We start from the raw sequence: 10,878 nt of genomic DNA, 5'->3' as shown, positions 1-10,878 counted from the left end.
CTTCTATATAATTGGAAACTAATACTAGTTTGTTTTCACAGGAAGGGGAATTACAAGTGGAAGGGAAGTACAAGTGGAAGTGGAAGTGGACATGTTGAAGCTCCTGTTCAAGCTCCTGTTGAAGCTCCTGTTCAAGCTTCCAGAGCTTCAAGAATTGGAAAGATGTATGTGCGAAAGAGGAAAGTTTCAAAACGTATAACCGAGATTGGTCTAAGTAAGAATGTTGTCCCCAAAGGAGGGATTGGTTGCAGTCAAAACAAGCCAGTTACTTTAGAATGATGTGCTTGTTTACTACTAGTATCTTTTGTCTAACACAAGCCAGTAACAAACCTTAAGTCTTTTGTAATGTAACTATGCTACCTTACTACTAGAATGATGTAATGCTACTATGATACTAGTTAAGGGGTATTTTGGTCATAACCTGCTTCAAGGTTATGTTGATTAATGTGTTAAGGGTATTTTGTAGTACAACTGTTTCTACTAATGTGCATCCTACTTTGAAATCTGTTTCTATGAAATTTGTTTTACCAAAACTGCAAATCCAAGGGTAAATTGGTCAAAACAATTTATATTTTATCATCCTACTTTGATTCTACTTTAGCATCCTACTTTGAAATTTGTTTATGTGAAATCTGTTTCATATCAAAATAATATAACAAATCAGATCCCATTCATATAAAAAATAAGTGTTACAAAGTACATTACATCTTAATACAACTTCAAAAGATTAGAAATACCATTTCACCATCTAAAAGATTACAACCAACACAACCTTAGCATTAATCTACTTCTTGATGATTACAATTACTACTTCAAAAGACTAAATAAACACATCACAATGAAAACAACCAACAAACACTTAACAGTAAATTGTTTATTCTTTACTTCTTCCGGCTCTTTTCTAAGGCTCAAAATGTCACGTTGCATAACTTCAAGTGTTTCATCAGGTTCTACCCATTCCCAAAAACCACGCCTTTCTTCTGCTTTCTACATAAACCAATAACATAAACAAGAGGATCAAGGAGTGAAATAACCAATACAACAACAAATATGAACCAAAATCTAAAAATCAAAAAAATGGCATACCGAGCATATCATAAACTTTCTTCCAGGGTTGTTTTCCGTCCTTGATGTGCGGATTCGAGATGGAAGGTCACAGTAGCAAGGGGTGAATCCAAGCCTTAGAGGTGAGGGGGAGAATGCTGAAGAAGCCGTCAACATTTTAGGGCACCAATCTTTTCCTAAGGTAAAAATTATAACAATGTATCGTTGGGTTAAATAAAAGATGACTAGAGGGTGAATATGCCACGTAATATGCCAAATCAGCAAAAACCTACGATTATCGGTCATATTACCTTAATATGTACAGGTCAAACAAGTTCAATTGGCAAATGTATACGAAAAAAACATTGTTACCTTAATATGTACAGACCCTAAACTACGTTACCTTTCTATGTCATTAACCCACTATAAAATAACGATAATCCCTACTCTAATAAAAGAAACCATTTGTTGCCACGTGGCAACTTCTAAGGCCCTATACACATTTTTTTCCCGCCTAAAAGTTTCTTAATGAACGTCCTAAAATACCCTTCTGCCTTCTATTCTTACGTGCTACGATTTCCTGTAAACAATTTGAAACCAATTTTAGTTTAATTTCAATCCCTTAAAATCAGCCAAATTAGCGAGATTTTCGTCTTGATTACCAAATCACCCATATTGATTTAGCCTACCTCGACCCACAACCACCACCTCTATAAAGATTTTTTGTTCTCTGTAACCTAGATCCACTACCAGCACCTCGATAAAGATTTTTTATTTTGTTTCACAGGTTCAATTTCTTCATCTCATTCTCTGAATTTGGTAGTTTTGGTTTAACAGTTCGATTTCACAGTCTCACCAAATCCACTCGAATTTGTTGGTCCCCATTTCTTATTTGAGTTTACTATTCAACCTTTTCCAACTTCTTTTGCGAGGATTGTGCTCCCTAATTTCCTAGATTTTTCGATTTATCAGCAAGAGATCGACATAAATAACGAAGGTAATCTCACTAAATCAACTCCAAAATTCCCATCGATTTCCACAATCTTCTTCTCTAGAAATCTCACGCTGAAGACTAAAAGTAGTCGGGAACGACGCATTAGAAACGAATCCAACCTCAAAAGGATAGAAATAGATAATCGATTCCTCAAATTTCGTCACTATACCATCTCAATCAGGTAAATTGTTTCCCAATTTTTTATTATTTAGGGTAATGTTTGATTTTGACTTTGGATTGGACTGCCAAACGGAAAATGATGTTATCCTGAGTCCTGGGGCTATGCGGAACATCGTTGTTTCATCCTCTCTGATTTATGAACCCTAATCCTCTGGTAAGCACCATGTTTCAAGCTTTCCCCCCCAACCAAAATTAATCAAGCGAATCTTTGAGCCAACATATATCAAACATGAAACCGCCAGAGGTAAAAAATTTATGTTTTCTTATTTTTTGGATGATGTGTCTTATAATTTCTCTGTTTCTTTGTAGGAGATTTTCCATTGGGTTGTTCCATATTTTATGCTTTTTGTGGGTCTTTTTTTGTTATTGATTGAGAAGTTTGGATTTAGAGGTATCTAGATTTAGGAGTTATTAGAAATTGACTATGTGGAAATTCAACTTGGTTTCTATTATCAGATATTAAAGATCAACATTATCCAAAAGGAAGATGTAACGAAGATAATTGATGGCACTTACAAGTAAGTTTTTTTAATAGTGGTTCCTACAACTATTTATATGATTTTGTTGTGACTGAAATTTTTTGCATGCAGGGGTAATTGAATCAATAACTGATGGACATTGTGTCTTTGATAGTAGTAGATGACACCAAAAGAGGATATTATGGATAGAAAAGGGCATTGTCTATGAGGCAGTCCACTGAAAACATAGTTCATGATTCAGTGTGCAGATCCACAATGTCATATTTTACAACACATTACATGTGTTATTACACCATTATTGTCTACTGAAGAAGTTCCACCTGTTTGATCTTATTACATGTTTAACTAAAGGTTTCTTATTGGATGAATTGATTATTTTTTATGCTGTGTGCATGAGCAGACATGGTGCATTTTATTCAATGATAGTGTTCCATTCATAATGCAATGACCTCGGTATCCTGATCTAAAAGTCATTAGTAAGTTACTTTTATAATTATACTATTTGATTTATATGCTTTATATTTTTCTTATCAAGGCATATTGTAATCTGAAAAATCCAACCATATTTAGCATTGTATTATAAAACACCAAGCACCAGAGATAAACTACATATAAACTACATGGCCTATTTTGATAAAGGAAGTATAGTATGTACCCATTTACTAATTTTTTCTTTTGAACCTTTATTTTGTTTAGGGGACAGCATCATGGTTTTGGCAGGTATTATATTTGTAGTACATATAGTTAGTGGATCCACTAACTAAATTTCGTGGAGCTGCAGAGGTATGACATTGTTGTTTTTGTCACTTTTTGTGTCTAAGTTGGTCTTTTTCTCTCTTTGATTTCGCTTTTATGTGTGGCCTGGGACAAGCATTGATGAACTCGTAGTACTTGAGATATCAAAACATGTAAAATTTTATAAAATTCAATGTATAATGATGTCACAAGAACCTCAAATAAGGACTAAAATTGCAAAATAGACTTTTTGAGACCAAATTTATAAAAATCGGTTATACACATGTGTGTGAAAATGTAATTTACCTTTTTTTCATTCCCTTTTGGCATGCACTTTCTATTTGGTATTTAACATGACTACAATTAATTAAATTGATTTTTAATCCATAAATCATTGCCAACAGGATCAATATTTCTGACTTTATTACGTGATAAGTCCACTGTGGGGGCCCTGACTCCTCAAGTCCAGAGGATGAAGAGCATGAATATCAGTTGTATGTTAAAACACTTTTTAGGCCATTTCTTCCTATTACCAGTAATATATTATTCATATATACCAATGTCGTTCCACCTTTTTACATGTTTTTCTGTTTTCGTGCTTTTTATGTTAGCATGGTAATGTTACAATATTACTTTCTAATTCTATGCTAATGTTACAAGCAATTGTACCATACATATATGTAGTATTGTTTTGTTGGTTTTACTTCAATGGATTAATTTTTAAAAACTTTTTTCCTCTGATTGCTTAAGTTAAAAGTCTCATATTATTTGAGATTTTGGCATATTCATAGAAGTAATTTAAAATTATAAAATTAGGCTCCAGTCGTAACTATATTAATTTTCATGTTTTAAATCATTGTAGTTGAGCTGCTTTATAAATATTTGATTTTTTATTATCGGTTTAAATTATAAATAGTGTTTTTCTTTTTTACCGTGGTTTCCACGGGTTTTAACCTAGTCATTTGATATAAAACTTTTTCAAAATAAAGTTAACCCAGATTCAAATCGTTGAGGCGTTCAACATTACGATTATTATTTTTATTAATTATTTTTGAAGAAAATGTTCAACATTACAATTATTTTTTAATTATTATTTTTGAAGAAAATGTTCACTCGTGAGTTGTGGAAAAAAAAAAGTTACCTTTTTCTTGAAAAGGTGATATTTTTGAAAGGTAAATAAAAGTTAATAGGTTGGCAGTCCAGTCAGCAAAGTGATTGGCTTAAAAATGCCTAAAGTCTACTCCAGTCACCGACTTGTCGACTGTTTTCCATACGTTGCGTGTTATTATTTTTCCAATAGAACCGCCGTGTGTTGACTGGATGACCACCCTTTTGACTTTGACGATCCGCCCATAATTCCACCGGGCTCCACTGCCTCACGCGGCCCTGTCACCACCAGTCAGAACCAAATTGCTAATTAGAATACCAAATCAAACTAAATGCAAAATCAAACAAACCCATGAAGAAACCTTCTTGCACTCCTCCATTTCCAATTTCCCCCCAAAATTAACTCCTTTTTTTTTTCTAGTTCTTTCCAACACCAAAGTCTTGAAAAAGCTTTTGTGAATCGATTTCTGCAATAAGTTTTGATTTCGAACAAATAAAAGAGATGGGTTTATTTGCTCTGTTTTGTCTGTTGTTGTTCTATTCGGTTTCTGGGAACGTTGTTGACTTTTTAGACAAGGGTCGACTTTTGGAGCTCAAGAACGCCATTTTCGATCCTCACAACATGCTTTCAAGCTGGAAATCTACAGCCCCGGATCACTGTTCTTGGTTTGGAGTCACGTGCAACTCACATGGTAGGGTTTCTGAGCTCAGGATACCAGGAGGTAATTTTGCTCGTTCGAGTTCTTGTTTGAGTAATCACCATTTTGACCCTAAAAAAGGGAAATTTTTAGGTGGGAAATTGTCAAATGTAATTGGGAAGTTCTCGGAACTTAAGGTTTTGTCAATTCCATTTAATCGAATCGCCGGTGAGTTGCCTAATGAAATCTGGGGGTTAAAGAGTCTTGAAGTGATCGACATTGAAGGGAATTTGATTACCGGCGACTTATCCATGGTCGATTTCTCCAATTTGAAGAAGTTGCAGGTTCTTAATTTAGGGTTTAACAGATTATCTGGGAAAATCCACAAATCATTCGAAGAATGTAAGAATTTAAGCGTTCTAAATCTCGCTGGAAACCGAATCCAAGGGCCTCTTCCTGACGTTTTACCGGTGTTGCCGCCACAACCACGGCGGGCGCTTCAAGATTCCAGGGGCAATGACGGGAACAAAAAAGGATTCAGTCCCTTTGAATGGGTGTTTATTTTAGTCGCATCACTCATTGTTCTAATTCTTTTGGTTGTCATCATTGTCTACTTTTACATGAGGAACCGGAGACGGAGTTCCCGAGTCGATGGCATCAACACCATCCCATCTCCGCCACGTTCCGGGAACGAACGCCTCGTGATTTTCCGAGAGGTAGGGGTACCATTAACTTTCAACAACGTCATTGAAGCAACCGGGAACTTCACATCAAGAAATTGCATCGGGAGCGGCGGTTTCGGGTCGACTTACCGAGCGGAGATATCTCCGGGAATCACCGTCGCGGTGAAGCGTCTCACCGTCGAGATGTGCCAAGGGGTTCCTCAATTCAACGCCGAAATCCGAACCCTAGGTCGAATCCGACATCCAAATCTCATAACATTAATCGGATACTACGCGAGCCCGTCGGAAATGTTTCTCGTTTACAACTATCTCCCCGGCGGCAGCCTGGAAGAGCTTATTCGGGACAAAAGAAACCATGTAATCGGTCTGAAAATGGTTCACAAAATCACATTAGATATCGCCGGAGCTCTAGCTTTCCTACACGATGACTGTAATCCTCGTATACTTCATCGAGATGTAAAACCCAGCAATATCTTATTAGATAAGGATTTGAAAGCTTCCTTATCTGATTTTGGGTTGTCACGTCTTCTTGAGGGGTTCGAGACACACGTGACCACCGGCGTTGCCGGGACATTTGGATACGTGGCGCCGGAATATGCTCTGGCGTGTAGGGTTTCTGATAAGGCGGATGTGTACAGCTATGGAGTGATGTTACTTGAATTGATTTCAGATAAACGGGCCTTGGATCCGTCGTTTGCGAAAGAAGATAATGGGTACACAATTGTGTTTTGGGCGAGGACGCTCCGGCGAGAGGGGCGGGCGGAGGAGGTTTTTACTGCCGGAATGTGGGAGGCGGGACCGGAAAATGTGCTGCTGGATTTGTTGAAGTTGGGGTTGATGTGCACGACGGAATTACCTTCCGGGAGACCGACGATGAGGCAAGTTGTAAGAAAATTGAGGCATATTCAACGTGATTTTGACCGTTGATTTTTTTTTAAATTTTGTAATCTTATGTAGACATGATTTTTTTGATTTTATAACTTGTGTTGTAAATTGTATTTGTAAACTATACATTATCATGACTTGTCTTGTATAAGTTGTACAATACAAGTCTTATTATAAATTAGAAGGATTCCGGCGTTTCGCTGCGGACAAGAGTGGAACATGTACATGTTTTTTTTTTTTTTTTTTTTTTTTTTTTTTTTTTTTTTTTTTCTGAAGGGATGAAACTTGGCAACTTGCCAACCAAAATCTTAGACCAAAATGTGTTACTTTTGATTCGTAATAACTAGTACGACACTCACATGTAGCTCGTTTCAAGAACTTCTCTAGTTTAGCTAAAACCATCATTTTTGGTGCTATCTCCTGTTGCTTTTGCTGCTTTCTCCCCACAACAATCAAATGATTTCCCTATGGTATGTAACAGTTTTGATTTTGGGAAAAAAAATCATTTGTTGCCTAGAAACATATGGACTAATAAAATTGCATACCACAAGGGTCTTGAAAGAACACAATAAATTTGTATGCATCGGGCACAATTCCAACAATAACTTCAGCAACCCAAACACTTATGCTTCAGATTATAAGAATGCAAAAGAACACTCCAAATATATTTATTAGGGGGGAAATCAATACGTAACCAAATATAGTTGGAATAATTTAATTAAATACCTGAAAAAGACATCACAACCATGATATGTCTCGTTATTCATATTGTTCATGACTCAAACAAGAACAATATGCTATCGATTTTAAAACCCAAATCTAATGTGTATTTTCTTGTGTTCCATATTTAATGTGTATTATTGAGTTGTTGATCGAAGATGGAAACCTTGCTTTTGTGTGTTTTGGATTCTAGAAAGAACTTGTTGTGAAAGCCATGTTTGCACAAGACTCGCTCGGGATATCAAATTCGTCGGAAACAAGCTAAACCTACAATTGTCGGTCATAGTAGTGTTTTGTCAACAAGGTAAACAAGTTTATTAGTCATAAATGTGTATATTGTGTAAAGTTTATTACCCTTATAAGTTATTAACACTTTTATGTATTTATTCAAATGACTATCATGTCTGAAATAAGATATTTTGGGATGAATCATATTATTTTTGAAGCCACCTAATGTCATATTAAAGGTATATTTATGACCAAAAAACATTTGAGATCCGAATTTTGGATTTTGGTGTAAAATGTTGTGGACAAAGTAAAATATATGTATTTTGAAATTTCATGAAAACATGTCCAAAATTTAAAAAACAAATCCAAAATTCTAAAAATATTTTTTGAAATTCGAATTAAAAAAAAAAGATTGTTTTTACTTACATATAACAAAAAGTTAAAGTATAACAACAATCAAATAGGTTATAATATAATCATTCATTAAATTTCAAAATCATAACCAATGTTTTAAATAACGTGAGACGTAGCTTAGCGGTAGAGTCAAAGTTAAGTCATGGCGAGCTTGGCGATCCATGACGTTTTTCAAAGCATGACTATTTTATATACATTTAATAAGATAAACCATATAACTATTGAATATTATCAAAATTTTAGAAGTGTTATATTAATATTTAATATACAAAAGTTAACAAAAACTCAATTATTTTAGGCCCGATCAGAGAAAAAAAAACGTTTTGAAAGAACCTCGTGCCATAACGCGATAAGTCATAACTAATATTTATGCAACAAGTCTTTTAGAGTTCAAAGTTTTTAAACTTCTAAGGCTATTATCGAAATTTTTAATTGGTTCCGACATCAAGATTTCGTTTTGAAGTTCAAAGGAACTGAGACCAAATTGAATGAATTAACCATGTATTTTAAAACCCACTAAATAGTAAAAACATAGAGAGGGCATGCATAAACAATTTCAAAGAAACAGGGGGGCATTTTGTAACTCAAAAATTAAACAACTGTAATTGAACAATCGATTAAAAATGCCAGAGCCCACGGAGAGGATCGAACTCTCGACCTTTCCCTTACGAAGGGAACGCACTACCACTATGCTACGTAGGCTTTATTGATTCAATACATATAAATGTTAATAAAACTATAAGGGACAAAGTACATCTATTCCCTGCTTTATCGATTCTTCCCTCTTTCTTTCTTCAATTTGCTGCCATCGATCAAGAAATCATCGAGCGTCGAGTATTCAAGAAACGCAGAGAAGCCCAGGAGCGGTCGAGTATTCAACTGTTCTATTCGAACCACCTTCAATTCCTCTCCGGAACTTTTTCAGCGATTTCTTCTCTCTGCTGGTATTGCGTTTTCTAGGTCCTCCGTTTAATATTGCTGCTCCTTTTTTGTGTTTTGCATGTTTCTTATGTGCTTGTTGCATCTCCGCTGGTAGTGAAGATGAAGTGTAGTTGAGAAAAGGATTTTGTTTTTCAATGAACCCCTAATTGTCGCCGTTTTAGTATTTGTTTTCGTTTCAGTTTTTTTCTAGTGTTTATTTTATGAGCACCAACTGTATGATAAAATTCCACAATGATTTATACAAAAACTCAGATGATCAAATTTGATTCTCGTATTTGAGTATATGTGGATGATTAACTTTGACAATTCAATTGGGCTTTAGTTAACAAGGGAAGTCAGAACTTCTTCGATTTGGTGCATCTACATGTAGTTGCCGATAATAGACATAGAATTGTAACAAATCCTTGGTGCATCCTTTTGTAATTAGCCCTTACAATATGTTTAGGGAAAAGTGACAACTATCATCTTCTCATCTAATGCTTATCATCAGTTAAAATGACAAATTGACCATCTTTTGTTTCAACAATCATTTTGGTGCATCTATATCTAATGCTTCTCAATTCTCATTTCTGTTTAATAATTGGTACTTCTAGCTTCTCAGCCTTAACAATTGAGTTCATCTTTCAATTTAAATATTACAATGTGAGTTTCTTTTATCATGATTTAAAAGTTGAATTCTGTCAGCTTACAATTACAAATCCAGCATGGCAGAAGGTTTTGGCAGAGTGAGACTCAAGGGTTGGCAGCAGGCTGCAGTTGCCCTTGGGTCTGCAGTTGGTGCATTAGTGGATCCAAGAAGAGCCGATTTGATAGCTGCTTTAGGGGAAACAACTGGAAAACCTGCTTTTCAAAGAGTTCTTCAAAGAATGAAATCAAACCCTCAAGGCAGAGTATGTTTTCTGTTAAATGTAAATCTTTTATTTTGTAAAAAAAAACATGATAACTATTTTTATATTCCAGGAAATACTATTGGACAGGCCACGTGTCATTTCTAAAAATGTCGGGCACGCGTGGGACCTGCCCGAGAACACGTTTGGGGCAGCATATGCAAAGTTCATGGGATCAAGAAACTTCTCACCAGACGATAGGCCACCTGTAAGGTTCATGGAAACTGATGAGCTGGCATATGTTGCCATGCGTGCACGTGAAGTGCACGATTTTTGGCACACCCTTTTTGGCCTTCCAACAAATTTGATTGGTGAGTCAGCATTGAAAGTCATAGAATTTGAGCAAATGTTGCTTCCGATGTGTTTCTTGTCTGTTATTGGTGGGACCGCTAGGTTTAGTGACAAGCAACGGGTGTTGTTTTATCATCATTATTTTCCTTGGGCAGTTCGGGCAGGTATGAAAGCGACTGACCTTATGTGTGTTTATTATGAGAAGCATTTTGATGAAGATTTAGAGGATGTGAGGAGGAGATGGGGTATCATTCCGGCTCCTACTCATTCTGTTTAACAGTAAGGAGGTGAGAATCCATAAATCAGGGATCAGGTAAAAAGACAAAGACTGCGCTTTACTTGCCCTATGTTGGATGCGGGACCGGCTAGATTTTATTAGGAGATTTGGGAGAGTTGAAATAAGGGGTTGTGTAAAATAACTCATTTGGGTTTTTTTTTTGTCTATGGATTTTGTTTTCCTAAATAAATATTGTCCGAAGGTCGCAAACTTTTATTTTTGTTTTTAAAATACCATTATAACCGATAATAATATGTTTTTCGGGTTACAATGGTCTTTAGAAACAAAAATGAAAGTTTGTTACATTCTGAGAACATTTCTAGTCTAATGGTTTTTTTAAATGTTTTATATAAGTTTGTTATCTATTTATGTCA

The 10,878-nt window shown here is 35.5% G+C and overlaps 2 protein-coding genes and 1 non-coding gene across 4 annotated transcripts; 2 read left to right on the top strand and 1 right to left on the bottom strand.

Annotated features, from left to right (window-relative positions):
- Positions 1 to 4,862: 4,862 nt before the first annotated feature.
- On the top strand, positions 4,863 to 6,965 carry RPK1 (receptor-like protein kinase 1). The gene has a single exon (XM_079066851.1). It carries the CDS (start codon positions 5,042 to 5,044, stop codon positions 6,785 to 6,787), a length of 1,746 nt encoding a protein of 581 aa, XP_078922977.1. The 5' UTR covers positions 4,863 to 5,041; the 3' UTR covers positions 6,788 to 6,965.
- Positions 6,966 to 8,737: 1,772 nt separating this feature from the next.
- On the bottom strand, positions 8,738 to 8,809 carry TRNAT-CGU (transfer RNA threonine (anticodon CGU)). The gene has a single exon. It is a non-coding gene; the product is annotated as a tRNA-Thr (tRNA).
- Positions 8,810 to 8,875: 66 nt separating this feature from the next.
- LOC145128625 (coenzyme Q biosynthesis Coq4 family protein / ubiquinone biosynthesis Coq4 family protein) lies at positions 8,876 to 10,878 on the top strand. 2 transcript variants are annotated; one of them, XM_079063442.1, is made up of 3 exons: positions 8,876 to 9,051; positions 9,753 to 9,939; positions 10,010 to 10,878. In XM_079063442.1, exons 2-3 carry the CDS (start codon positions 9,754 to 9,756, stop codon positions 10,502 to 10,504), a joined length of 681 nt encoding a protein of 226 aa, XP_078919568.1. In that variant the 5' UTR covers positions 8,876 to 9,051; position 9,753; the 3' UTR covers positions 10,505 to 10,878. The 2 variants fall into 2 exon arrangements, with proteins under 2 accessions (XP_078919568.1, XP_078919567.1); XM_079063441.1 differs by having other exon boundaries at positions 8,879 to 9,051; positions 9,734 to 9,939.

Source organism: Lactuca virosa, chromosome 8, assembly GCF_052849685.1.
Source record: "Lactuca virosa cultivar CGN04683 chromosome 8, Lactuca_virosa_CGN04683_v6, whole genome shotgun sequence".
Taxonomy (NCBI): domain Eukaryota; kingdom Viridiplantae; phylum Streptophyta; class Magnoliopsida; order Asterales; family Asteraceae; genus Lactuca; species Lactuca virosa.
This window is presented reverse-complemented; position numbering and strand designations above follow the sequence as displayed.

Excerpts from the sequence above, each read along its gene's own strand:
- LOC145128625 (XM_079063442.1), top strand. The coding sequence starts at position 9,754 with ATGGCAGAAGGTTTTGGCAGAGTGAGACTCAAGGGTTGGCAGCAGGCT. Across the intron at positions 9,940-10,009 it reads AATCAAACCCTCAAGGCAGA|GAAATACTATTGGACAGGCC; the intron begins GTATGTTTTCTG and ends TTTATATTCCAG.
- RPK1 (XM_079066851.1), top strand. The coding sequence starts at position 5,042 with ATGGGTTTATTTGCTCTGTTTTGTCTGTTGTTGTTCTATTCGGTTTCT.